Source organism: Galleria mellonella, unplaced genomic scaffold (assembly GCF_026898425.1).
Source record: "Galleria mellonella isolate WM207_F2 unplaced genomic scaffold, CSIRO_AGI_GalMel_v1 utg571, whole genome shotgun sequence".
Lineage (NCBI taxonomy): Eukaryota > Metazoa > Arthropoda > Insecta > Lepidoptera > Pyralidae > Galleria > Galleria mellonella.
This window is the reverse complement of record NW_026442121.1, coordinates 835,278-862,717: the sequence shown is the minus strand read 5'-3', so window position 1 is coordinate 862,717 and position 27,440 is coordinate 835,278. Positions and strand designations below refer to the sequence as shown.

Here is a 27,440-nt window from a genome sequence, read left to right as displayed (position 1 = left end):
TGGGTACTTCTGTCCCATTCGTGTTTTAACCGTAAAGTAATTGTGTTTGCATGGCTGTTTTTCGGTTTTAAGGGTAAGATATGGCGTGAATTTACAGGGTACAGAGGAATAACACCTGAGTCCTCAGGAATGGCAATGCATGGAGGGTATTATGGGCGAAACAGTATACTCTGTTATGTCCATGGTATTGCTCATGTCTATAGGCGACGGTCACCACTTTTCATCAGGTGGGCTGTCAGCTTGTTTGCCATTCTAAGTTGTACCATAAAAAAAATAGTACAGCAGTGTTATTACTTTATCTATGTTGCTATCCAAATGCACATATTCGTGAGAAAAACATTACCCTTACTTTGTTTATTAGTTAGCTACGTTGAGTTACAAGAGGATAGTCCGCTTATGGAATCAGACATAGCCTTAGCTAGCCCAAGACGCCACAGTGCCATATCAGACGCAGGTGCTGTACGTTTTGGTGTAAACGATGCCTCAGTGCGGCGTCGTGTCGTGTGCTAAATGATGTACGAAACAGCTTCCAGCAGGGGGCCGGCCGCGGCGACCTTGCCGGTGAATACTTATCTTACTCGACCTTACCGTATTGCGCGTCCGTGTCACATAATATAGTATGAATAAAATTATGCTAACCGCGCGTCTCGATTCGCATTGAATTGTCTCGGTTAATAAATATCGAAAGATCACTCATTAATATATTGCTCGTCTCCGGCGCCGTATTAATATATTTATTAAAATATATTACGAGTACATCTCCTTTAAAGTTATCGGTAATCCTCGACACATGTACACGCCGACATATGCCGTTCAGAATGTGGAGTAACTAGTCTGTCTCTTTAGAATCACAAGTCAAATCAACATGTATTTTGCAGTAGGAGGATCTAATGAAGGTCGCCTTTCAGAATTGGCAAGATGTTGCTCGTACATACGTACAATAAAAATTGGTGGAGCGGATCAGCCGAGCCCGTTGGCTTCCGCGGCGCGCACGCACCGGCAGTTTTCAACGTGTACCCATATAACGTGCTACACAGCTCGTGACATTCTCTACATAAATTAGTTGATTACAATTACACCACTTGATTAATAGTTTGAACAATATCCGCAAACATACTTTTCAAATTAAATCCCATCGTTATCTGTAATAAAGCGATGCCCGTGACATGATAACTTTACTGAAGGCTTGGGAGACGTTATTCCATGGAAGTGCTGAATGTGAAGACAGTGACAGTGAGCTGAGAATATGCATACACTAATCATTTAGATAAGATAGATAAAGCATTTTATAGAAAGCTATTTCTGTAATAACACCTATAATAATAAGTTTTTTTATGCAACATAGAATGGCAAACAAGTTAATGGCCCGCCTGATGGAAAGTGGTAACTGTCGCCTATAGACATGAGAATATTACCATGGACATAACAGAGTATACTGTTTTGCCCATGATACCCCTCATGCGTTGTCATGCCAAGTGTTACATTATTCCAAATGGTGACAGAGTAAGATAATGTCATCATTTTTTTCATCTCGAGGATTTCGTAAGAGTCGCCTAAAGGAAGCACCGTACACCGTGCTGGCGAAGGAAAACTATAAACGAAATGCCTAGTCCTCTGGCCAACGTGGTAATAGCTTCTAGTGAACTCCTCTACTGAGGATAGATCGTGCCCAGTAGTGGGACGTTAATGGGCCGTTATGGTATGATGATCTCACTGATTACCTGATCCCACAGAAACAACTCTAAAATTGAATGGGACGAATTGAATGAGAAATTAAATTAATATACTTTTATTATTTGTTAATGTTTTTCTTTCCCTTGAGTAATATTTTTTTTTGTATGTTTCTAATTGAACTGTCAAATCTTAAAATCATTAAACGATATTTTTTAATGTAAGTAGTATATTCATTTATTTTAACATTTATTATATAAGTAGGTAGGTATTATATGTATTTATAGTGTATGTATTTATGTAATATTTTATTATATATTTTAATATTTTATTTAACTATATATTTGTTTATGTATTAATAGTTGTAGCACTTCAGCTGCCCGCTAACGAAATGCTTTCTTACTGTACTGGGTTGACTGGAAGAGATCTCTGTCAGAGATAAGTCCATCCTTGCTCACAACATTTATAAATAGATTATTTTATATGTAACTTATAAGTGCAATGAAGAATATATACTATTTGGTTGCATTTAGGTCGTTCTATTGTTTTGTAACGGATGATAATGGAATAGTTGCCCCGCCTGTGCTAACGGTATACGCTGGCGGGACACCAGTGAGGGATGATAGGTGAGAATGAAAAAGCAGGCCAGTTAGCCAATCGTGATGAATACACCTGAAATTCAGCACGATGGTTTCCAGACCTGACAGGGTATATTGCTAGCAATGGGACTGGTAGTCCGCATTACTAATAATCCCTTCCCACAGATCGTTCTATTGGCAAATGAGTCCACGTGCGGTGTTTATAAAAATATTACAAACATGGATAATATAGAACAATTGAATGTGAAAACTGTACTAAGTTTGCTGAAAAGTCACAATAAGGGATATAATAGTCGATGGCCTATACGGGTGGGTGGTGTTATCGCCTCTTGTTTGATGTTGTAATTATTATTATTGATATTGGGAATAGCCTTTTCTCATATTTAAAAATATTATAAAACACGTTTCAAATTTTGTCTATATGAACTAACTTAGTACATATTTACATGTATTTTAGTTATGGTATATTTACATTGAATACGCGTGTTTTAATGATTACTATTTTGTTACAGACGAGAGGGAGGATGTCCAAAAGAAAACCTTTGCCAAGTGGATAAATTCGCAGTTAGTGAAGGTAAGACCCTCCACCTACTATGTCGAACGCAAATAATGCATATAGGATGTAAGAGTGCAAAACAATAGTACATTACTGCAGCGGCCAACAACTGAGGCATTGATGGACGAACGTACAAATGTGGGCCGAGGCGTAGATGAGGCACCATCAATGCCTAGTTGTGGCCAAGGCTTGTATAGTACTTTTCTCAAACAATGCGCGGAAATCAAAAATACAATTTTACTTTTTAAGTTCAATGACGAATAACGAACAATAATAATTTTTCACGCGCCATAATGTTCCTTTGTTTTTTTTTTTCAATAAACAGCTTTCTATTTGCAAGCCAGTTCGAAATTTAAATAAAACCTTTTAATGGTTACCTCCTTGGTAGCCATGTTTCGCAGTAAAAGGTCACTCCATTTTTAAATTACAGGACAGATATGAGTTTACATAGTAATTTATCTGGCCGCAAAACGACAGATATGGATTTTCATACAACTTTTGCCGGCCGCTGCCCGCATGTATCTGGCCAGTACGGCAATTTTGATTTATCTCTAAGAACATTGTCAAAATAATGCTCACAATTCCAAGCATATTTGAGAAAATTATATTTGCATAAAAACCATCACTTGTTTTTACATTTTATTTCCATTACATTAGCTACATCTTGCCTCCTGATATGGAGAATTTTTAAGCTGTCCTCGTAATATATGAATGTCTGAAATGGAATAGAGGACGACGGTTCTACGTAGTCACTGAAACACAAAGTGATAATTTTTTATAATCAATTTTAATTTGAAAAATTCGGAGAATTATGCTGAGATTTAATCTTAGGATCTCCAGGCCGTAGTCAAGGGTTCTACTGAGCTATCATTTGAATAGCTCAATGGATTTAAATGGATTTTAATAGACAGACTGACCATATATCATTTATTAACACACATAATACTTTACGCAGAAATGGTGCAATAAGTAGAAAATGTTTGGATGTTTGTTGTTCTATGGGTAGTAGGTATGAATGTGGTAAACAAATATACATTTGGTTAATTAATACATAGAATATATTTTATAATAAACCATAGTTGGCGTGAAGATAGTAGCAATAAGAGTAGAAAGGATGCGTGGTGATTAATGTGCGGCACGGTGGCCGGCGGCCGGCGGCCGGTGGCCCCCTGTCACATCACATTCAAATTGAGGACAATTATTATAATTAGAGACGTGTCCACTTGCAGTCCACGCTGTACACGAGTACACCACGCTACCACCACGCCGATTGTTGAATGTGCTAACATGTTATACAAACATTTACTATTTTGTTCTGCTTATCCCAATAGGACACAAGCGTGACAGATGTGTATGTATATATTGAAGAAGTTGACAATATTTCGTTGCAGCAGAAAGTAAGCATAGCTATAATAATATAGTTTGGCTACTTGTATTGTATTTCATAAACCGGCGACGAACATGTGTGAGGATACTGGTCTCTAATACGATAATTAAGTAATAAAAATAAATAAATATGCATTAAAGAAGTCTATACTTTTACACTTTGTATAATATTATTAACATCTTTTAATGTTACTTTCAAATAAAAGTAGGAAGAAGCTCGAAAAATATATATTAATATTAATATGTCCGATGACAACTTGTCTGCATGGATCCGTTTCAAATACTTGTGCCATAAAACAGCTTGCTTGTACGCTGTATTTCGTTTGAAAGGTGAGATATGGCAGTAAAAATACTGGCTATTGTTACTTAAAATTAATTAAAATAAATGAAGTATTGTTACGCATGCCATAGAAGTCGGGAATGTGCGCAAGTATGAATGCGCAAGCATTGCTAAGCGGCCACCGCCGCCAACCCCAAAGATGATATCGTCCTCGTCATCGTACAGTGTATCGCATAGTTGACGTTGATTTGTGCTGGTTACAGAATGACAAGCCGCTCGTGACAGACCTGTTCCTGGACCTGCGCGACGGGGAGTGCCTGCTCTCCCTGCTCGAGATACTCACCGCGCAGCAATATGTCAGTTATTTGTAGTATATTTGAAATTGCTGTACATATGATATCATAGAAGAGTCATTATAAATATATATAATATATTTACATTTAACAATAATTGAAGCACCATGTGACGATGCTGTGTGGTCTAAGTATAGAATAAGCCACTCCCTCCATTCCCGTGGGTGTTGTAAGGGGCGACTGAGGGAGGGCGAGGGATGGGCAGCAGCGCCCCTCTCAAAACATCTCCAAAGCCTAACTGCAGTTGCCAGTCGTTGCAACTATTGACAAACCCCTCAAGGGGGAGGCTGATGTTCAGCAGTGGACAGTTAAAGGCTGGTATGATGATGATGAATTACCACGAGAGATTGGAAGTCGATGAAAAGATGGAAATAGTTAAAAAAAAGCAAAATAAAGGACAGTTAAAGAAAAGTAAAAGTAAAGATAGAGAAATATTGACTGTTTGTCAGTCGAAATTTCTCAGGTAGCTGTCATAGTTCTCTGATGTGATAGTCTGCTAAAAGTTTCCATTTGGAAGCCTGGGGGTCAAAGAACCTTTGGTTTTCCGATCGTATTCCATGTGAATTGTATTTGTTGGGAGAATATACACGATAGTGATGCGGTGTGGTCGGTGCAGAAACGCGAGCGGGGCCGCATGCGCGTGCACCACATCAACAACGTGAACACAGCGCTCAACGTGCTCGACGCGAACGGCGTCAAGCTCGTCAACATCAGCAGCAACGACGTCGTCGACGGGAACCCCAAGCTTATACTCGGTACCCTTGCATCCGATCTCGTTTATAAGATATACATTGAAATTCACTATTTATATCTAATGTTAAACAATGACTACCGTGAGTATTGTACTTGTTGTAATTATTTATGTCGGCTTTATTCACGTTTTAAAATTTGAGCCCGATTAGATTTTAACTCAATAAGAGCTCTTATTCACGAGCTTGGTTCATGGCTGTGAAGCAAGCGACAATAAAGTGGCTTTACACATATATAAATACAACTAGTGGCGGCCACCGCGCCTTTTTCAAAGCACTTCCACGCACAACCACTCTTTGGAATCAACTTCCAGCAACAGTATTTCCGAACCGATATGACATCGTAACCATCAAGTAAAGACCATATTCCTTTTAAAAAGCCGGCAGCGCATCTGCAATGCTGTTGGTGTTGTAGGTGATCATGGGCGGCGGTAGTCACTTACCATCAGGTGAGCCGTATGCTCGTTTGCCCCCTGTGTTGTAAAAAAAAACTTAATAATTATTTATAAGTTAAATTGTCAGCGTTTCCAATAGAATTTAAAAGACCTGTAAATTTTTAAACATGGCTTAATGTTATTATTTACGCATTCTAATTATAATTATGTGCAGGTCTAGTATGGAGCATAATCCTGCACTGGCAGGTGCACTACCACCTGAAGGATCTCATGTCAGAACTGCAACAGACCAACCTGGAGAAAACGCTGCTGGCCTGGTGCCGTACGCATACGCAGGTACGGGTTTGTACCGTGCGAGTACCATGTGCGGGTTGCTGTAAGCTAAGGTAGCTTACAGCACACACACTTAGGGAACTGTATATTATGTATTCGAAGTCTCTTTTGGGAAAATATTGGGGTACTAATTGTATTATCTACAACAGCATAACTTCGGTGAACTATGCTCGAGTAGGTACACAGGTACCCATTAAACAAAGTCGTCATGTCGTAATTGTACCTCACTACTGTAACTTGTACTATTAGTAACATATTAGCAGTATTTGTAACATATCTTTAGAAGGCATATACGTTAATATTGTATTGTATTTAATGTTTGTTATATCTATAATATAAAAATGAATCGCTGAATGGTGCTAAGCGCAAATTTCGAACCGATTTGGCTAATTCTTTAGCCATTTAAAAAATTGCCTGAAACAGTCTAAAACAACGCTTTTCTATACTCCCATACAAACTATTATTTTTTGACATAATGTAGTTGTTGACTTATTAACTTTCTTTTTTTATCTTACTAGCTGACCCGGTGTCCGGAATAGCAGAATAAGTATTAAAAAAACTAAAAAATTCAACTCTTAGGCCGTACGAAGTCTGCGGGGTCAGCTAGTATGTTATAGTGCAATATGGTGTTTGTGTTCCTATAAATAAATGAATATCTGGTGTGGGTGGGTGATGCCCCCAGAACTACACGGGCGTGGACGTGAAGAACTTCACGTCGTCGTGGTCGGATGGGCTGGCGTTCAACGCGCTGCTGCACCGCTGGCGGCCGCAGCTGTTCGACTACGCGGCCGTGCTGGCGCGGCCCGCGCCCGCGCGCCTCGACCACGCCTTCGCGCTCGCGCACGCGCACCTCGGCATCGACCGCCTGCTCGACCCCGAAGGTAATGCATCCGTCGCCAGCGGCATACTCGCCTCCATCTCCAGGCGATTGTCCGGGCCAGTGGGACTGCAACACTTACAGTTCGTTTTGACATCTACGTGACGGTTTCCTTAACTTTTTCATATGAACAGTGATGTTTAATCAAACATTTTCGTTTTTTTTTTACTCAGCTGTGTTCTACTAGTATACCGTAACATGTGTCGTTTCAGACGTGAACACCCCGAACCCGGACAAGAAGTCGATAATGACGTACCTGATGTGCCTGTTCCAATCGCTGCCGCACTCGAGCGAGGACGTGGGCGAGGTGGAGAGCGTGCAGTCGGAGGGCAGCACGCCGCTCGCGGAGCCGTCGTCCGACGTGAGTTGGTATTCAGCAGCGGCCGCCCAGCGGCAGCGAGCGGTCGCGGGCGGCCGCTGAGCTGGCGTGTGGTGCGCAGGCGCAGGCGGGCCGCAGCCGGCCGCTGTCGAGCGCCACGTCGGCGTCGGGCGAGCTGGGCGGCTACGGCAGCGCGCTGGAGGAGGCGCTGGCGTGGCTGCTGGACGCCGAGGAGCGGCTGCGCGGCGCGCCGCCGGCCGCCGGCGAGCTGGCGCCGCTGCGCGCGCAGTTCCACGAGCACGAGCGGTTCCTGCTGGAGCTGGCCGAGCAGCAGGCGCGCGTGGGCGGCGTGCTGGAGGAGGGCGCGCGGCTGCTGGCGGAGGGCGGGCTGTCGCGCGAGGAGGCGGCCGAGGTGCGGCTGCAGCTGCGGCTGCTGGGCCAGCGCTGGGAGGCGCTGCGGCTGCGCGCGCTGCGCCGCCAGGCCGACGTGCACGCCGCGCTCATGCGCCAGCAGCAGGCCCACCTCGATGACTTCCGGTATTTACACCACGTGGCTTTGTCGCCCGCTCGACCATTTTTATCTATTTGTAACAGGAAAACCGACGTTTGTTTACGTAGAAATAACGACAAGTTGGCAGTGATGAAGTCCCTTAAGGTTTTCGTCAATATATACAGTGTACAAAATTTGACAGTGTTTGCGTCAAAAAAGAAGAGAATTATTTACTTAATTAAAATTGATTCTTGCTCATCAGTGAATTTACAGGGTACAGAGGAATAACACCTCAGTCCTCAGAGGAAAGACAACGCATGGGGGGTATCATGGGCGAAACAGTATACTCTGTTATGTCCATGGTACTGCTCATGTCTATAAGCGACGGTTACTACTTTCCATCAGGTGGGCCGCCAGCTTGTTTGCCATTCTAAGTTGTATAAAAAAACAGAACTACACATGGCAAATGCCAATGTTCGTATAGCATTATTGACAATATTATCATTGTGTGTATCAAATAATAATTTTGAATGGTGTGTTATTTCTAGATGTTTCCTAGCTACGTGATGTTTTCTTAAGTTGATCCTTAAGCATACAACTGGAGTTATGGTTGTTGTATTATACTGTAATGTATGATTTAATGTATTTGGTGGAGTTCAAGTGAAGTCCAGGTGGTTATTGGTGCAATAATTATCGAATTCTTATAAAATAGACTGCAGTATAATAATATATAAAAAAAAAAATCATATCAGCAGCGGAACGGCAAACTAGAGAAATTTACCTATATCGTTAATAAAAATAATAAATAATGGTGGTCGCTAGTACCACTTTGGAAGTTCTCTAAGAATTATATCTATTTTTTTTATAATTTTTATTCAAATAGACTTGTATACAAGTATTTCTAAATCGTTACTTTCTCAACAGTTACTGTTTTAAATTTCTGTTAACGTATATTTACTACGAGTATGAGTATGTATATGTATATATATATATTTAGTTAAATGTATACTATGGCTGAGATTACGCTGGCTGACTGGGCGCGTGTATCGTCCCGGGCAGGCAGTGGCTGACGCGCACGGAGGACCGCATCTCGCGGCTGGCCGCAGCCGCGCCCGCCGCGCGGCCCGCCGCGCTGGACGCGCTGCGCCGCGACCTCGACCGCCACCAGCCGCTCGTCGACGCGCTCGCCGACTGCGTCGTCGTCGTCGACGACGACGCCGCGCCCGACGACCGTCAGTATCACGCACTCGCACACGCGCACACCTCTCCGTACTGGGGCGGTGCTCGCTGTTAATTTATGTCTATCCCTGGGGACCGTTGATGTCGGAACTTCATTCTGGAAATTTGAAATGAATAGAATGGGAGGGGCGGATAGTCCGAGTGAATGTTCGCGACACGACAAAATGGCACCGCATGAAGGATATCGTGGACGATACATTAATCCACGGTGCCGTTCATGTGTTCGTCGTCGTATGAGGCATCAGCTCGCTTGCTATTTTAAAAGCATAAAAATCAAGGGAGGAGTGTTGCGGCGCAGGCGCGGCGGAGATGGAGGACCAGCTGCGCGCGCTGGGCGAGCGCTGGGCGCACGTGTGGCGCTGGGCGGAGCAGCAGCGCGCGCGCCTGGACGCGCGCCGCGCGCTGCAGCTGCGCCACGACCAGCTGCTGCGCGCCTGCCAGCGGCACGAGCACGCGCTCAAGCAGGTCGGTGTCGCCTCCCTCGCCTCCCGCGCCTCCCGCGCCTCCCGCGCCTCCCGCGCCTCCCGCGCCTCCCGCCCCGCGCTACACAGCACGCTCGCGCCGCAGATGGAGGCCAACCCGGCGAGCGAGGTGGGCGAGGTGCTCGAGCGCATCGTGCAGCTGCAGCGCGTCTCGCACGCGCTCGCCGTGCAGCAGCGCGCCGTCAGCGACCACGCCGAGCGCGCGCTGGCGCTGGCGCGCGACTGCGACGACGGCGGCGGCGGCGGCGGCGGCGGCGGCGGCGACGCCGGCGGCGGCGGCGGCGGCGGCGGCGCGCCGGCCGAGCGCGACGCCACGCTCGCGGAGCTCGCCGAGCGCGCCGAGGCGCTGCATGACCGCCTCGACGCGTTGCGGCTCATCGTCGACGTGCAGGCTTCCAGGGTACCTCAGCTCTTCGCTATAATACACTTTTATTAATACCGGGGCAGTTGTAACGTGTAAAAAAATCTGAGACCTCTTACTGATCTGTTTAATGTACACAGTAACTCGTTTGATAATCTTTTAGAAAATTGTATAGAAAGTACAAGAAATTGTGCATTAATTAGTTTAATTTACCGTATTCCAGATAAAGGATCTCGGTTTCGAATTCGACATTGACACGGTAGAGGAGCCGTCGGCGGAGGCGGAGGCGGGAACGGTTGCAGAGATGGAGAGCGGGGCGGCGGAGGAGAGCCGCACGGTGACGACGACGCTGACGGTGGCGACGTCGCACGACGACGCGCGCTCGTCCAAGAAGATGCGGCTGTCGCCCGAGGCGCACGCCGATGCCGACCGCGCCGATTTCCAGCTCGGCTACAAGGTCTTCGACGCCTGGGCTGACGGCGCGCAGGCCGATTTGGACAAAGTACGCGGTTTCTTTTAAATTTTATCAGCTTTAAAAAGAAAATCCCCATTTAAATAAGAGCAACGAAAATCAATAAATAACATTTATTAAGTTGCTTGCTTCTCGTCCTAGTGTTTACTGGATGGACGGGCTTAGTTTGACGTTACACATAACATTTTTCAGTGCAAGCGGGAGCTAGAAGAGAAGAGCAGCAAGAGGAAAGAAATTCCCCCGGTGCTGGAGCGCATCGAGAAGGAGATCGAGGTGCAACGCGCCGACTTCGCGCACGTCGAGGAGATACAGCGCCGCCTGGCGGACAGCGGCCTGCGAGGCAAGCCACTTCCGTGCAGTCCACCTGATGTAACATTACCCTACGCGACGAATATTTGGACTGATATTAATTCATTGTTACAGAGGAAGCAAAACAACACGCAACGAGCATAAACGAATTGAAGAAGCGCTGGGAAAACATTCAGCAATCATTGCTGGAGATACGAAATACGATGAACCTTTTAGAGGATAAGGAGAACTACTATAAAAATGTAGAAGCTTTTCGCAACGAACTGGACGAGATTCACGCGTGGAAAGACAAGATGCTGACCGACTCGCCCACGAATAACCAGCTGATACATTTGCGGAACAAAATCCGCACAGTGAAGCAGCTCGAGATGAAGCTAAAGGAACTAAACGCCCAGTCGATAATATTGTTGACGAAATCGTTACCGAAACCGCACAAGGACGAAATCGAAACTGACTCGAAACGAATCAACGAAGCGTACGAGGAGCTGCTGACCTACCTCAGCAACAGGGAGGTCGAGTTGAAGCTCGCTCTCAACAAGAAGCCCCGCGCGGAGGACGAGTACAGGGCGCTGCAGGCCAGGATACAGAGCATAGAGAGCGAGGTCGTGGCGGAGCACGCGATGGTGACGTCCCGCGACCGGATGGAGCTCCGACTCGAGGAGCTGAGGAAGCTGCGCCAGGAGTACGAGCGGCTGCAGGCCAGCTACGACGCCGTAGTCGAGCAGCGCCAGGGGGACCGCCACCACAAGGGCAGTCTCCAGGACCTCAACCTGAACAACAGTCTCGAGAACCTGGTCACTCGGTTCGGGGACTCCAAGACGTTGCTCGAGCAGAAGATCGGGAAGTTAGAAAAAGGTAATATAGTAGTATCTTGCAACCATAAATAGACATTCATATACTGAAACATTAGATATTATAAATATTGTAAAAGAAAGTCATTATCAGTTAGTTCATGAAGTGTTACTGCAAATTCGCTTCATACATTATCTAATCCTTACTAATATTATAAACGTGAAATTGAGTTTGTTTGTTACCTTATAGCACCTTAACGACTTAATCAGTCGTTAAGGTGATTAAACCATGAAATTAGGTATTATGTATGGGATAGAGAAGGATATAGAATTTTATCCCGGCTAGTAAATACATCAAGTTCACGCGGACAAAGTCGCGGATAAAAGCCAGTTATCTATAAACTGAACTGTTAATTTATGTTGTCACCAGGTTTAGAGCTATTACAGCGGCTGGAGGAGGAGAGTGCAGCGCTGCAGCGCTGGATGGAGGGCGCGCAGCGGTTCGTCGACGACAACGAGTACGTGCCGCTGGGCGAGCTGCCGCGCCTCGAGGAGCTGCTTCACACCAGCAATGTGCGTGCTGCACCAATTGATCACACGGTTATTCTTTTTCGAGCCTGAGCTGTTTTATAAAAAAGATTATTTAAAAATTGTATTTTATTTGTACTTGCAGAAATTCGACGCAGAAAAAGATAGTTATAGAGAAAAATTGGAGGCAATAGAACAAGTGAAGGAAACGATTTTAGAAGATTGTGACGATACCGTGTCAAAAACGATACAAGCGGATACCAAAGAGTTAAGGAGACAGTTCGAGGCGGTCACGGAGAAGTCGTTCCAGCTGAACGAGAGTCTCCGCCGAGCTCTCGAGAAGACCGAGAGCGTGTTCAGGAAAATCGGCGAAATCGAGGAGTGGCTGCAGGAAATCGAGGAGCAGATTCCCAAGGAGGAGGAGTGCAACATCGGCGACTCGGCCGAGCTGTACCAGATGAAAGTGCGCTTCCAAACTCTCAAGGACAAGTGCGACGACAAGACGCAGGAGTTCAGGAACCTCAACGAGGCCAGTGAGTATAGGCTTCGGTGAAGAGGCATGCGGCTCGGCGCCGAGAGGCGAATGTAGTTTCCTCGCTATACTAGTTTAGGGGAATCCGTAGGTAGTTTTAAAACGTGAGTGGCGTGGTGGGCCGCAGGCAACGACGTGCTGGTGGCGGCGGGCGAGGCGGAGGGCGGCGCGGCGCGGCCGGCGGCGCTGGCGCGGCGCGTGACGCAGCTGAACGCGCGCTGGAGCGGCGTCACGCACGCCGTGTACGAGCGCTACAAGTGAGTGTGGCGTGCGTGCGTGCGTGCGTGCGTGCGTGCGTGCGTGTGTGGCGACGTGTGACCGCGTGCGTGCGTGCGCAGGGTGCTGGCCGAGGCGTGGCTGGAGTCGGGCGAGCTGCGCGCGTGGCTGACGCAGGAGGCGGCGTGGCTGGACGGGCTGCAGCGCCGCCTGCGCCGCTCGCCGGACGCGCCCGCCGACGCCGAGGAGATCGCCGACGAGCTATACGTAATTATGCAAATCTCGCTCACGTTCCCTACCGTTCCACCCGCACCTATACGTATACGAATAAGTGGCTAGTACCTCGTCGCGCTTGACGCTTGTCTACGAGCTACTTGAATGTCTTCTGAGAGGATCCGCAGCGTTTCTTAAATGTCAGTAAACTTGCTTCTATATAAAATGTATTAAACCAAAAGAATTTCATATCATCATATATATCATGAACTTTATTTTTAAATGAATGTTGTTAATATGAACGAATGTTGTACTTAATGTTTATATGGAAGGTTTGTGTCAAATATAGAGATGGGCGTCGGCATTAGATTTTCGTACAAACGCTCGATATTATTCTAGATTTCTTATTGTATTTAGGTATTTACGCTACATCCCTAACGAGCGTCCCTGGTTTAATCCACTAATTAAATCTACTCTTTTAAAAAGTTAAATAAGTGATGTTTCAAGTGTTATACAGGTTGAAATAGAAATGATGAACTTAGAATATTATCTTTGCTATACGTGGAATATACTAGGATAGAAATTTTGAGAATTAAAAATTTTAATTCTGTATACAAATGTACAAGGATGGAGGCTTAGAATAATTAGTCGCTTATCCACCTTATGGATTTTTTTTTTTGGGTTCACAACTTCAGTTTCGACACTTTATTAAAAGGAAGCTTACTATTTCAATTTCAACCTGCGTTGTACGCGCATCGTCGCGCGAATAATACAAACGGGCGCGGGGTGGGAGCAGGACCTCGAGAACTACATCCAGAACCACAGCGACGAGCGGCTGGCGCGCATCCAGGACGTGGGCCGGCAGCTGGCGGACGCGCACATCATGCGCGGCTGGGTGCGCGCCGAGGTGGACGCGGTGACGCGGCGCTGGGCCGAGCTGCGGCAGCAGGTGAGTGTGGCGCGGTGCGGTGTAGAGTGTACTAGTGGCGGGCCGGCGCGTACTGACACTGACTGTACTGACACTGGGCGCAGGCGGCGGCGCACGCGGCGCGGCTGGAGCGCGCGGCGCGCGACGCGGCGCGCTCCGAGGTGTCGGTGGACGGCGTGCAGCAGTGGCTGGACGCGCTGGACGCGCTCGACGCACAGGACGTGCAGGACGTGCTGCCCGCCCAGCGCGCGCGCCTGGCCGCCGAGCTGGCGCAGCAGCGCGCGGCCGAGCGGGCGGCGCGCGCGCAGGTGGCCGCGCACCGCGCCGCCGGCCGCCGCGAGGCCGCCGCGCGCCTCGAGGACAAGCTCGACCTGCTGGCGCGCCGCCTCGCGGCCGCCGAGCGCGCGCTGCAGCCGGCCGCGGCGGGCGCCGGCGAGGCGGCGGCGCGGCTGCAGCGCGCGGCGGCGCGGCTGCGCGACGTGCAGGCGGCGGCCGACGCGCTCGCGCCGCCCGCCGCGCTCGACCCCGACCACGTGCGCCTGCAGCTGCGCCAGTGTCTCGTGAGTGCCACCCGTTCCTATCTCATGTTACCGAGCCTAGTGCGAGTAGTAGTGGGCCGGAGCCTCCCGCGCTCGTTGTTAAATAGTACATCTCGAAACATATTTATGATCAACTAGCGACCCGCGATCTAGCGACGACGATCCACTATCATAAAAACCACGACCACACTGTCAAGAGTGTACGACTGAAAAGAGAGAGCGACCCGCACCGGCTTCGCACGGGTGCAGTGCTAATACTAAATGTACCTACCTACTACAAAATGTCCTTATAAACAACGTTGACAACTTTTTTGACATTAGACAATACAAACACGATAAAGTGCTACTCGACGCGCTATTTATAGGCCCGCACCGCCGGCCGGGCCGGTACCGCCGCATCGCTATGTTCCTGCATTTTAAATCTGTAATATTTTCGGAAATATTTAAATTACGTGCTGTAAAGGGCCATATTGATCTATATTAAATGGACAATATATTTAAGGTACTTAATTGGATAAAAATTAATGCTGTATTGCTTAAAATCACTTTGTAAATAAGCCGTTTTTTCCCGTAAAATGCAAAAAATAAAAAGTGGTTGTTATGGGTTATCCTTATCCATATACCATTTTTTGTTGATCTTTTTAAGGTGTACAATACTGTAGTATATTATTTTGTTTTATCTCGTGGGGTTCAGCCAGCGTTTGCAATGTAAGCGCAAAAAGTATGTTTATTTACGACTTCACATTAGAAACCTCTAAATTTATCAGAGTTTCTCTATAATATTATTTATGTATTATACATATAAACCATCCTCTTGAGTCATCTATCTATTAAAAAAAGTCAGTCTATCTATTAAAAAAACCGCTTGAAAATCCGTTGCGTAGTTTTAAAGTTCTAAGCATACATAGGGACGGACAGACAGCGACAGCGACTTTGTTTTATACTATGTAGTGATGATTACTGTCATCATCATCTGATGATGATCGTCATGTATGTAAAATAATATAGTAATTAAATGAAAACGTCACTTTTTTAAATAAATTAAAAATTAAGTATACAAATTTGTCGATCCAATCCTATGAAGCAAATATGTTTTGAGTCCTATAATATTTTCATAGAATATTTTTTTAAAATCTAACAAATTTTGACAGCCACCAACTTTAATTTTTAATTACTTTCAATTGAATTCTACTTGATTCAATTCGACTATCTTAGTTCAATACTGTTCATCTCTGTCCAACTCTATTCGTCTATGTTCAATTCTGTTCAACTTTAGTAAAATATCTAGATAATTCGATTTTTAATAAAAAATAAAAAAAAAATAACTCGGATGATCTGAAACGATGTATTTGTAATATGGAAGATATTTAAAAACAAAATTGATGTAAGGTTTTAATAGGAGGACTAGAAACTAAAATAATAATCGTGTTTGTCTGTTTGTTTGATGGCACCAAATTGAATGCTGTTTCACTTGTGCTCCTGCAGGACTAACTTAAAAACTGGTATATGTTTTATCTCCATACGCCGTCTGGAAGTGGCCTATTTTATTGATTTTTTCCTAATTCTAAAATTCGCAAGTACCTTGCTACTTGTAATTTAAACGCCCGTTCAAGTAACGTACAAGAAGCTAAACATTTGACAAAGTGGCGGGTGGTTCTATGCCGCGGCATTCTATTGTGTTGCACTATTGTGGTATCAGCATGCGACCGACATGTTACGTAAACACCATTAGCTCTGCCTTGATCACTTCCGGTAATTCGACCTATTTCAACTGATTTATTGAGACCACTATGTTCGTTACCATTGTACAGTGGTCGGCCACTGCGAGCAGATATGCGACGGCAATAGTTTGTGCTCGTTCGCCGCGACCGTCAACCGTATTGCTTTGCTACAGAGATGAATTAGGCGAAGTCACTCGCAGCCGTATTGATGTGCCACGTAATGATACTCGTTTCATAATCGCACTATGTACTGGTTCAACAAGATCGCGTGCGGCCGTCCCTCCCTTGAAAGGATTCTGATCGAGCGCGGCGCTACGTTCCTAACTCTGCTCTCGGATGTGACAGATCGATTTTGCACCAAAGTGGAATAACGATACTTTTATACATGTACAACTTGGTTCGGTCACAGTGAATAGACAAGAGAATGTTACGACATTTTTTGTATTTATTTATTTACTTTAGAAACAAGTAATCGTGTCAATATAATTTTAAATATATTTCTAAATTTAGACTTAGTTTTCTTGCAGTATTACAAGTATAACGAAGCACAATTATTCAACTGTTTATTTAAAATTAAATTTAAGATTTACATTCAGTACATTTATTTATCACTTCAATTACAATCATGTAAATAAAAAATGGAACGGTTCACTTACTTAAGAGGCAAACACAAACAGAATCTAAATGAAGGGAGCGAACAACTCGGAAATAGATCCACTTCCAGTGGATTTTCATTATAAAATTTAAGTTTTTATAAAGCTAGTTTCAACATAACATATTTGAATATTTTTTTTTTGGTTTGTCGGATCGATCAAGGGCTCGACGGCGTATCGCGTAGGGTATATTTCGTAGCTCGCGGTCGATTGCACGCCGTCAAACTGCGGCGCTCGGTCAGGCCGCCACTCGTCGCGTTCCCGCGACTTCCGCCCCCGGCCGCATCTTGCAGTATTCAGGTTTAAAGGCGTAATTTTATGGTCGGCGGCCCGCTGCGAAAATGAGCTGGGACTCGATTTGCCTGGTTCTCTTCCTGAGCGTAGCCGCGTACGCGTGGCTAGCGAGGAGGCGGCCCCCGTCACCGAGCCGCTGTTCGCAGAAACTGTACCGCACGCTGAGCGAGATGAAGGCCGAGGTGGAGACGATAATCAAGAGCGGCAGGAAGATGGTGGAGGAGGGCGCGGTGGAGGAGCCGCGCGCGTTCTCGGCGCAGATCGACGCGCTCAAGGAGCAGTACAACCGGCTCGGCGCCGCCGTCACCGAGGCCAAGGCGCGGCTCGAGGCGGCGCTGGTGCGCGCGCGCGAGCTGCAGGCCGAGCTGCACGCGCTGGCCGCCTGGCTGGACGCGCTCGACGCCGCGCCCGCGCGCCCGCAGGCGCTCGAGCTGGAGATGTCGCGCATGGCGGCGGCGCGCGCGCGCCTGGCCGCCGCGTGCGCCGCGCCCGCCGCCGCGCCCGCCGCCGCCGCCGCCGCCGCCGCCGCCGCCGCGCCGCTCGCCGCGCGCGTCGCCGAGCTCAACGAGCGCTGGGAGCGGCTGCGGCGCCGCGCGCGCCTCGCGCCCTACTCGCACGTGAGTACTCGCCGCACTCTGCCACGGTCCACCGTTGCTCCCTTGTACAGCTTGTAAGTGGCTTCGCCTCCTTGAATCACCATATGTATAGTACGGGATGCACGTAGTCGCTTGACGCCGCCCACGGTGTCTTCCCGGTTGTTTTTTGTCGTAGAACTTGAACGCGTATTGTGTACGTGTGTGAATTAAACGAGTACCCAACTAAACATACTAGCAATTTTCCAGTGTGATGTGATATAACAGAATGATTTTGAGAATGAGCGAAGCATATTGCGACATGCGGAACTGATTCTCTTCGTGTGGTCGCATCCCCGTGTACCTGATCGATATACGTACATTCGATTACGTTTATCTCGCTGCGTCAATGTAAATATATACTAAATGTAAATAAGAAAGGTTTCGGTGTCGGTCTAACTGTGTGTGGTGTGAAAAGATCGCTTGTTGTCTCACAGCATTAAACCATCTCACCCTGCCGCGATCGCCTCGAGCTTTCATTGGACTCACGCTGGCCGGGAATCATGCTTACTCACGCCCATCATTGAACCGGTCCGCAGCCGCTTTGGTGGAATTCATTTCGCATGTGGACGTCGCCGCGATCACTGCAGTATAAGAGAGTGCAGGGCGACGTGGAGTGCACTAACAATGTAAATACAAGGGGCGTCACTTACCTAGCATATAGTCGATGACCGGTTTGTGCTTGCAGACCGCCGACCCCGACGCCGCCCCGGTCGAGTACGAGAACGTGACGGACACTATCAAGAGACGGCTCGAGAGCCCCGTCGACATGCCTGACGCCGAGAAGCCGGAACTCAAAAGGTCTAGGATACCGTTGGCGTTGAAGAGCCCCGTGCCGATTAGGAGGGAGGTTAAAGAGAATGGCAGCAGGAGCCGCGGCTCGTCGCTCGAACGATCCCCCAGCAGGCCGCCCAGTGTCGACAGAGCCACTAGCAGGTCACATAGCGTCGACAGCGCCGCCGACAAGTCGCCCAACGGCGTTGACCGAGCGCAAAGCGTGGACAGCTCGGCCAGCCGTATGTCGGCCGACTCCATCGAGCCTGTACCCGCCGCGCCCGATCACAGCAGTACGTTCAATCTTCTCGAGGATAGTGAACTTTTTACGCAGATATCGGGCAGCGAAGCGAAGGCCACGCAGGAATCTCGAGCCGTGGAATCTAAACCCGTCCCGGAGTCTTGTCACAGGGTCGAGGTGAAGGAGCGCATGATAGTGAAGTCGACGGTCGGGCCCGTGGAGCCCGCGGTGACGTACCCGTCGGCCGTCGAGACCGTGGTAGAGTTCATCCCACAGACCGTCGAGACAGTTGAGATCGTCGATGACACCGAGACCGATTCGGTGACCGAGGAGAACGACCCTGACGACGATGACAGATCGCCCGCGAGCCTCGGATCAGAGCCCACGACGTTCGTCGTAGAAGTGAAGCAGACTGAGCAGCGCATGAAGCCGACGCTCGGCATACTAAAACACAGGAGTAGTAGCGGTGACACTGAGAAGTCGAAGCTTCCGAGGGTGTCGATCGAGATCCCTGACTTGATATCAACTGCTCATGTCGGTCGTCGCGGAGATGTATCGATGAAGACTCCCCCGCCGACGCCAATGGAGGAGAATTGTACCTTACCTTACGGTATGACCGCTGTTCAGAACTCGGTCCAGAGGAAGCTGTGCGGCGATGAGGTGAACGAGTACCTCATCTTAGACGAAGTACCCGGGGACCAGGCAGCTCTGCCTGAGCCGTCTCTCACGGAAGGAACTTTTGCTACCGAGACTAGGAGTGAAATACATAAGGAGCTGCCGGTAGATCTCGAGAAAGTGTCTACTCAGACGTTAAAAGTTGACGCGTCCAACACTACGGCAGTTGTCGACAAAGGAGAGAAGTGTACAAATATTGATGAAGAAGTCATATACTCAGAAGTCGAAGACACTCCTCAGGTAATATTTATGAGATGTTATCGTAGGATTATCTAGGTTTATGTTTCTTTTGACTGATATTCGTTTAAAGCATAGATTGACTTCTCGTCACGCACGAGTTTGTATTTTTGTGAATGCCGTGATGTATGTTGATGTTAGGTGTGAATTTGGCATCGTCTTTTTAAAGTGCTGGGGTTAATTTTTTGGCAGTCGGTGACAAATTATTAGAGTTAAAATATTATAGTATTTCTTTCCGGGATATCGTAGAAGGTGACTAGGCGAATGTCAGCGGTCGGCTGCTGCTTTGCTACAGTGATAATCATCGAGGCTAGGCATCGCGTTTCTTGTCATATGAAGCTGTGTGTCAAAGCTCCCGGTGCGGCGGTGTGAGCGCGCGGCGTGTTACAGGCGGCGGGGGAGGTGCAGGCGGGAGAGGTGCAGGCGGTGGAGGTGCAGGCGGTGGAGGTGCAGGCGGCGGGGGCGGGGGCGGGGGCGGAGGGCGAGCCGCCGCTGCCGCTGGGCGCGTCCACGCCGCTGCGGGAGGAGCGCGCCGTGCACGTGGTGGCCATGTCGCCCAAGCTGCCCGCGCGCGCGCACCACGCCTACACCACAGCCTGTGACGACTTCCTAGCTGTAAGTCTCACCTTGTGTCCTTTCTACTTTCCTATTGTATTACGTGTCGTATTTGTGCGGTCAAAATTTGCTCAGATCAACTGGTGTGGGTAGTTATTTTGTGGATGTGTCAAATCAAATCGATTGTTGAATATTAACGAGGAACAACTCGTTAACATTTTCCAGTAATATTAAAGTATTCTCTTCTAGCTATCTTCGAACGATGTACGAGGTCTGTCCGGAAAGTTCGTATAAAAGTGTTCTGGAATGCGAGAAAGAGGAGTGGGGAGGCCAGGTAAGCGCAGGACCCCTTCCTTATGTCCCTAACAATGCTTCAGTTCTGGTCTGACCGCCGTGCGGTGCGAACTGGCTTGTCACGCCATCTGTGAAGTTACCTCTTAACGAAACCCCGTCGGCATGGAGCCCGCTTCCGTTGAAGAGCAGCGCGTCGTAATCAAGTTTCTCTCGAAACTCGGCAAGAATGGCCGTGAAATTTTTGCCGATCTAATTCGATAAGACATCCGGGGAACCACGAACAAAAAAATCAAGAAAATCCCGCTCAAATGTCAAGACAATGTTGATTGTTTTTTTCGATGTTCGGGGGATTGTCCATCAAGAATTCGTCCCTCCAGGCCAGACAGTTGATGGAAAATTCTACGTCGATGTGCTCAGACGCCTCAAAGCTCGTGTGGCACGAGTTCGTCCAGAATTGGCGCGAGAGGGGCGTTGGATTCTTCACCACGACAATGCCCCTGCCCACACCTCTCTTGTTGTCCGTGAGTTTTTGAGTAAAAATTCCATTACGGTGACCGAACACCCCCTATTCGCCGGATTTGGCCCCGTGTGACTTCTTCTTGTTCCCAAAAACCAAATTGGTACTTCGGGGGCGGCATTTGGGGGACATAAATGAGATAAAAAAAGCTACGACGGGGCAGCTGAGAAACCTACAACCAGAGGACTTTCAAGGAGCCTTCTCACAGTGGAAACGGCGTTGGCACAAGTGCATTATGTCACAGGGGGAGTACTTTGAAGGGGATAAAATTGATTTACCTGAATAATTGTAAAATAAAATTTTTAAAAAACTTTTATACGTACTTTCCGGACAAACCTCGTATATGTAGTCACGAAGTGCCGCTACACGGTATATGTAAGACCGGGGAGTGGTATATAGTGGCATTCGTTTCGCGCAGGGATTTTTAAATTAGCAAAGGCGCGAAATATTTGGTAGTGAAGTTGCTGCTTGTTAGCTGGATCCGAGGTACAGAAGTGGTGTTCGTGTGCAGACGCCGTCGCCGGCGTCGAGCGCGGCGTCGACGCCGACGTCGAGCGCGGCCGCGGTGCTGGCGGACGAGGAGTCGGTGCGGGCGCAGCTGGCGGCGGAGCTGGACGAGCCGCTGCAGCAGTTCATCGCCGAGGCCGAGCAGCTGGCGCGCCGCATGGACGTCATGCTGCTCACCGTGGGCGGCGTGCACAGCGAGCGCGACCCCGGCAAGCGGCTCGAGGTATGCGCCTGAATGTCGCTAACGCGTACTCGCGAGTATCGATTTATAATATTTGTGTAAGGGTAGTAATTATTTAAAGCGCTAATTACTATGATTTTACGATGGTTGCATCCGGGTGCAGATCCTGAAGAACCAGCTGGGCGCGCTGGCGCCGGATGCGGCGGCGCTGATTTCGCGCGGCGACTCGCTCGTGTACGCGAAGCACCGCGACAACCCCCTCCTCGCCGATTACATACAGACGTACTTCCAGGTAATCTTCGCTTGTGATATTCCGCTACCTATGTCTAGAGATCGATATGCACGTGGTTGGTGGTTAAACGACCTATGATTTTTTTGTGTAATTTTTCAATGTTTTAACTCTCGTACTGGACACTCTGTACTTTTAGTGTGTGTTAGTTCGTACAGCGCGCAACTATTTCAGGACAACCTCCGGAACAAGTGGTCGATGGTGATGGGCGAGATCGAGCTGAAGCGCAACCAGGCGATGCAGGCGGAGGACGACATGAAGGAGCTGAGCGAGCTGGTGGAGCGGCTGCAGCGCTGGCTCAAGGAGATCGAGGCGCTGAACGAGGCGCGCGCGATGGAGGCGCTGCGGCGGCAGTTCGGCGCGCACGAGGCGGCCGCCGAGCGCGTGCGCGAGCTGAGCCGCGGGCTGCGCGCGCAGCACGTGGCGCACGCCGAGCGCGCGGCGGCCGACGTGCTGGCCGCCTGGGCGCGCGCCGCGCAGCTCTACGAGGCCGCCATCACGCCGCGCGACCGCCGCCACCCGGTACACGCAAATATGAAATATCAAAATATATGTATTCAAATCTTACCGTGACGCGCGGAATCAGCTGCGTAAAGTCACCGTCACAAGCTTACGAAACCCACTTAGCTAAGAAGCGCCGTTGACCGTGCGGTGTAGATATCCCGCGTCGCGGAGAGCACGGTACATTATAAAATTTTAAATACATTGTGCGGCGTCAATACTAAGAATAATTAACTAAATCTTTGTGGTGCATTTTTGATAAAAAAAATAACCTGCTACCTGATTTAGACTACTCATCTGAATCGGCTGTTTTCGTTTTGACCGACCGCCTCCACCCTTTATTCTTCTACTCAAAGGTTGTCTCGAAGAGGTTGCTTAGTGATAAGATTGTCTTTCGTACTACTTCTCATTAATATTTACTATATTCATTGTTTGCTGGGTGCAACAAAGTATAAACAGATAGATACCTCGGGTAGCATATCTGATTGTGCGGACGTACTGGCGCGCAGGAGGGCGCGGAGCTGGCGGCGCGGTACGCGCGGCTGCGCGAGGCGCTGTCGGCGGCGCGGCAGCTGCTGCGCGCGCCGCCGCTGGCCGGCCGCGACTACGACGAGTTCCCGCTGCAGGAGGACGCGCTCGCGGTCAGTAGGTCCCGTCACCCGTCACCCGTGGTCGCTACCCTACACTAGAGCAGAGCCGGGTGACAGTAGTGGCGTGTTGCAGCGCGCGGAGGCGGCGGCGGCGGCGCTGCGCGCGGGGCTGGACGAGGCGGAGGCGGAGTACGCGTGGCTGCGGCGGCGCGGCGCCGGCGAGGCGCTGGAGCGGCTGCGGCGCGCGCGCGCCCGCCTGCGCGCCGACGTCGCCGCGCTCGACGCCGACCTGCGCGCGCGCCGCGACAGGTGCGCCTTCCGCGGCGTCTTCACCAGCTTCCTGTAGTTACTCTTTCCCACGATTGTTTCGACTTCGTTCGAAAATTTTCTTATTGAGATTAAAGGGCACTTGGCACTCTCCGCCGTGGCGACTCACCTCGTCACAGCTCGCAGAACCCGCGAGGACGACGGTGCGGACAGGGGTGAGGGCGAAGATAGCGGTGACAGGTGACGATGGTGTTGTCGGGGAGTGATTGTATATTGTACAGTTATCGTTGGTCGTAGAGTCGTTCTATTTTTACTGTCTCAACTCCCGCTCGTACTAATGTCTTGACGGGTTCTACGAATTGTAACTTTCAGGACGAGACGAAGTGCTGTGATGTAGAGCACCACGCTTATCAATGTGTCTGTTTGTTTGTGGACCATGAGAAAGTCTTTGGTTCGATTGAGACCATGTGCGGTATTATAATTACTCTAGCGATGTTAGATTGACTATGTATATATATGGAAATGTATGTACAGTTGGTTATTTTTATGGCTGTGCGCGAAGTGTAGGAAGGAAATAGTTTGTTCAGTGGGAAGTTTAACAAAGTAAGGATTTGAAATGCATTGCAGCGAGGCAGGGGTGCAAGTGTTTCGGGATGGTTGGTTGTGGTGGTGTGCGTATGTGGGCGTGTTTACGAGCGGGCGGGGCGGGTGGCGTGCGCAGGTGGCGGCAGTGCCGCGCGCGCTGGGCGGCGCTGTACGCGCAGCTGGAGGCGGGCGGCGCGCGCGCGGCGGCGGCGGCGCGCGCGCTGGCGGCGGCGGACTCGCGGCGCGCGGCGCGGCGGCTGCGCGCGCGGCTGGCGGCGGGCGCGGCGCGCGGCGCGGCGGCGCGCGCGGCGGCGCGCGGCGTGCTGGCGGCGTGCGGCCCGCCGCTGGCGCGCCTCCTGCACGACCAGCTGCGCGCGCTGCACCACCGCACGCTCGCGCTCGCGCTCGCCCTGCGCGCGCTGCAACACCGGTGCGTGCCACTCCACCCCACTCCACTCCACTCCACTCCACTCCACTCCACTCCACTCCGCGCTACACTTGCGTTACCATCTCACTTTCTTATAGCACTGAAATCTTTGTTCTGCGATCGATATCAACTAACTTTATAGTATACTTAAAGTGAAATTAATACAATTTTAATTTGTAACGATTAATAAAACAATAAAATAAGTAAATAAGTAAATTATGAAAGCAAAAGCAAATTTATAGAAGCAATATCTCAGAATCGACCTCGTTATCTCCATATGAGAGTTTCTGCGATGCATTGTTAATAAATACATGCACATAATTTTTTATACATATTTCTTAGTAAAGAATAAAACTGAGTAATTTTTTTTTTTATATTTATACAATAAACAACTATAAATAAAAATAAAGGAATTGTATAACAACAAAAGCATATTCCACATACGTTTAAAATATTAATCGCATAAGAAATAAAATGTAGGAAACTGTCCAATGAAAAAAACACAATTTGAAAATACTGTCTAGAGATCCCAACGAAGTCTCGAATTTCATTTCAAGCATATACATAACTTATATACAAAATGTAACTCTTCCGTTAAAAAAACAGTCGGTCATAATAACTTTAATACTAAATACCTCTGAAACATGTGGCGCAGACTCCAGGAAGAGGGGAAAGATGAGGAGGATGAAGAGGAGGATGAGGAAGAGGAAGAGGGTGAAATGGAGGACGCAAATGTGGAGGAGGCGGAGGCTGCGGCGGCGGCGTGGGCGGCGGGCGCGCGCGCGCAGCTGGCGGCCGTGCGCGGGCTGCTGCACACCACCTGCGCCAACCCGGCCGACCGCACCAGCCTCGCCATCCGCCTCAGCCTCGTCAAGGTCAGTGCGCTCGCACCGCTTGCATGCCTGAGGACCCACTATTCTTACAAAAGATCCGGCTCGAAGTACCATAATTATTACTCATGCTCGTGCATGCTAGCGCTGATAAACGTTGTCAATCATAGTACTGCTAGAGAATGCCATACGGTATTGAACTTTAATGTACAATTGAATTGCGAATATTTTTAGTCGAGAATGACTAGTTCCGCAACCATCCAGGACTCTTTATCGTGAGCGATTATGGGCTTCGGTCCGTATGCGTATATTAAGTATACTATTTGTGCAAATATAATTTTCTAATGATGTATACGTAAATATTCATATAAAATAATCCATCCGTTTGTATCATAATCTGGCTAGAATTTGTACACGTTTTTTCTATATTATTCCGTAGAAGCGGGATAAATCACAGGCGAGCGTTCAACACGCAACAACTTTATTTTGTCACTCTCCTCCAATTATTAATAATAAGTTTACCTACTACAATTTCAACAACAAGCTTTTACCCGCGGCTTTGTCCGCGTGATCTAAACAGAAATCCTTCTCCATCCCGTATAGTACGTGTATACTAAATTTCATAATAATTGGTTAAACCGTTAAGGCATTAACAGGTAACAAAAAAACAAATTCATTTTACATTTATAACATTAGGATGAGCAATAGTTTTATTAGTTCCTTTACGTTGACTCTTAGATACTGCCCGCACAGTACGCCGGATTTTCTCCTTGGGGCCCTGAAACCCAGCCGACTGTGGTTCTGTTGGGAGTTAGTTTGCCATCTCCTCTCTTTAAGAGTGAAAAAAAAATCATTATCTTTTTTATACTTATTTTTTTTTTTATGTTTACAAAAATTCACATCTCTCGAATTCAACGATAAATTAGTCACGATGGTATACAGGAGGAACCGCGTGGAGGTCGACCTGATAAGGTTTATTGATAGTAATGGGGACTAACCTCCCCATTACTTGGTTAGTTGAAGAAAAAATCTCTGAAACCCTGCTCTATGCGACCATCTAGGCTCTATAGTATGGGGGTTAATTCCCTGTCGATCGCGACCTATACGATGGTAGAAGGTGGGCTTGGGCATCATATTGAACTTTTCCTAGATTCCTCTATTGCTGGATATGTTGCTTATTATATTAACATTCAGGATACTTTTACCTAATTCACGTGGGCAGTGTCGTGGATAGCTAGTGAGAAATAAGAGGCACTGTTTACATTCGAAGAATTCTTTGCCAAGTTGCGTACGTGTGTTGTACCGCGACAATAAATCAAAAATACACTGCGGTAATGGACTGCAGGATAAAGCACGTGATAGTTCGGTGCAGGCCGCTGGCGCGGATCCAGATCACTACAGTCGGGCCAATTTCAATTTTATTTCACTATTGTAAAGCTCAATTTTAATCGTCACTCTTTTTCACCCAGCACTGTATACTTCCAGCTATCTCCAGTTCGTGATTCTAGTTTGATCCTTTAATCCGATTCAATAAAGTTCATAATTCAAACCGGTGGTCGCGCGACAGTTTGTTTGTTTGTTGTGCGTCGTAATTGAAGTTTCGTTTCGCTTCCTACTTCAGATTTGTTTGATATAAAGGACGCGTTTGTTCGCGAGACTTGATGCTGCTGTTGGGACTTTATGGTATTTATATAGTTTGCTTTTAACTGGCGAAAGTTTACTGAAATAACTAACGATGCAGTAAATGTTTATTTCATTTTGTTGATTTTTATTCAAATTTATTCGACTTTTTTTATAGTAGAGGCTTAGTTTAATGCCTTGTTCGTTTTTGTTATAAAGTGCACTGCTGTTAGTTGTTTATGTCGTGTCGTAATAGGTAGTACATATTGGGTTTCACATTCGATTCTCTGTTCGGAACAAAACCTACTTGTTGTAGCAATGAGCCACTGGAGGCACTAGGTGTAAACATATAGGTATATCAAGATGGAAGAATTACAGTGTAGAGAGGTATAACACAATAGACCTGGAGAAAGGGATTGTTGGTAACCTGAT

At 47.9% G+C, this 27,440-nt stretch overlaps 1 protein-coding gene across 12 annotated transcripts in view; it reads left to right on the top strand.

Annotated features, from left to right (window-relative positions):
* LOC113520470 (dystrophin, isoforms A/C/F/G/H-like) overlaps positions 1–26,141 on the top strand; it is a 48,085-nt gene extending 21,944 nt beyond the window's left edge. For all 12 annotated transcript variants that reach the window (XM_052899458.1, XM_052899457.1, XM_052899448.1 and 9 more), the window contains 29 exons: positions 2,783–2,844; positions 4,756–4,848; positions 5,462–5,600; positions 6,204–6,325; positions 7,005–7,203; positions 7,412–7,560; positions 7,640–8,055; positions 9,068–9,240; positions 9,546–9,712; positions 9,815–10,129; positions 10,314–10,592; positions 10,755–10,902; positions 10,986–11,726; positions 12,093–12,235; positions 12,336–12,723; positions 12,850–12,979; positions 13,061–13,205; positions 13,948–14,100; positions 14,184–14,639; positions 17,433–17,903; positions 18,607–19,848; positions 20,236–20,460; positions 21,723–21,941; positions 22,063–22,191; positions 22,363–22,710; positions 23,199–23,330; positions 23,413–23,588; positions 24,268–24,561; positions 25,214–26,141. In XM_052899458.1, coding sequence (XP_052755418.1) covers positions 2,783–2,844; positions 4,756–4,848; positions 5,462–5,600; positions 6,204–6,325; positions 7,005–7,203; positions 7,412–7,560; positions 7,640–8,055; positions 9,068–9,240; positions 9,546–9,712; positions 9,815–10,129; positions 10,314–10,592; positions 10,755–10,902; positions 10,986–11,726; positions 12,093–12,235; positions 12,336–12,723; positions 12,850–12,979; positions 13,061–13,205; positions 13,948–14,100; positions 14,184–14,639; positions 17,433–17,903; positions 18,607–19,848; positions 20,236–20,460; positions 21,723–21,941; positions 22,063–22,191; positions 22,363–22,710; positions 23,199–23,330; positions 23,413–23,588; positions 24,268–24,561; positions 25,214–25,622 — 8,063 coding nt within the window. In that variant the 3' untranslated portion in view covers positions 25,623–26,141. The remainder of the gene's footprint in view (positions 1–2,782; positions 2,845–4,755; positions 4,849–5,461; positions 5,601–6,203; positions 6,326–7,004; positions 7,204–7,411; positions 7,561–7,639; positions 8,056–9,067; positions 9,241–9,545; positions 9,713–9,814; positions 10,130–10,313; positions 10,593–10,754; positions 10,903–10,985; positions 11,727–12,092; positions 12,236–12,335; positions 12,724–12,849; positions 12,980–13,060; positions 13,206–13,947; positions 14,101–14,183; positions 14,640–17,432; positions 17,904–18,606; positions 19,849–20,235; positions 20,461–21,722; positions 21,942–22,062; positions 22,192–22,362; positions 22,711–23,198; positions 23,331–23,412; positions 23,589–24,267; positions 24,562–25,213) is intronic.
* Positions 26,142–27,440: the final 1,299 nt, after the last annotated feature.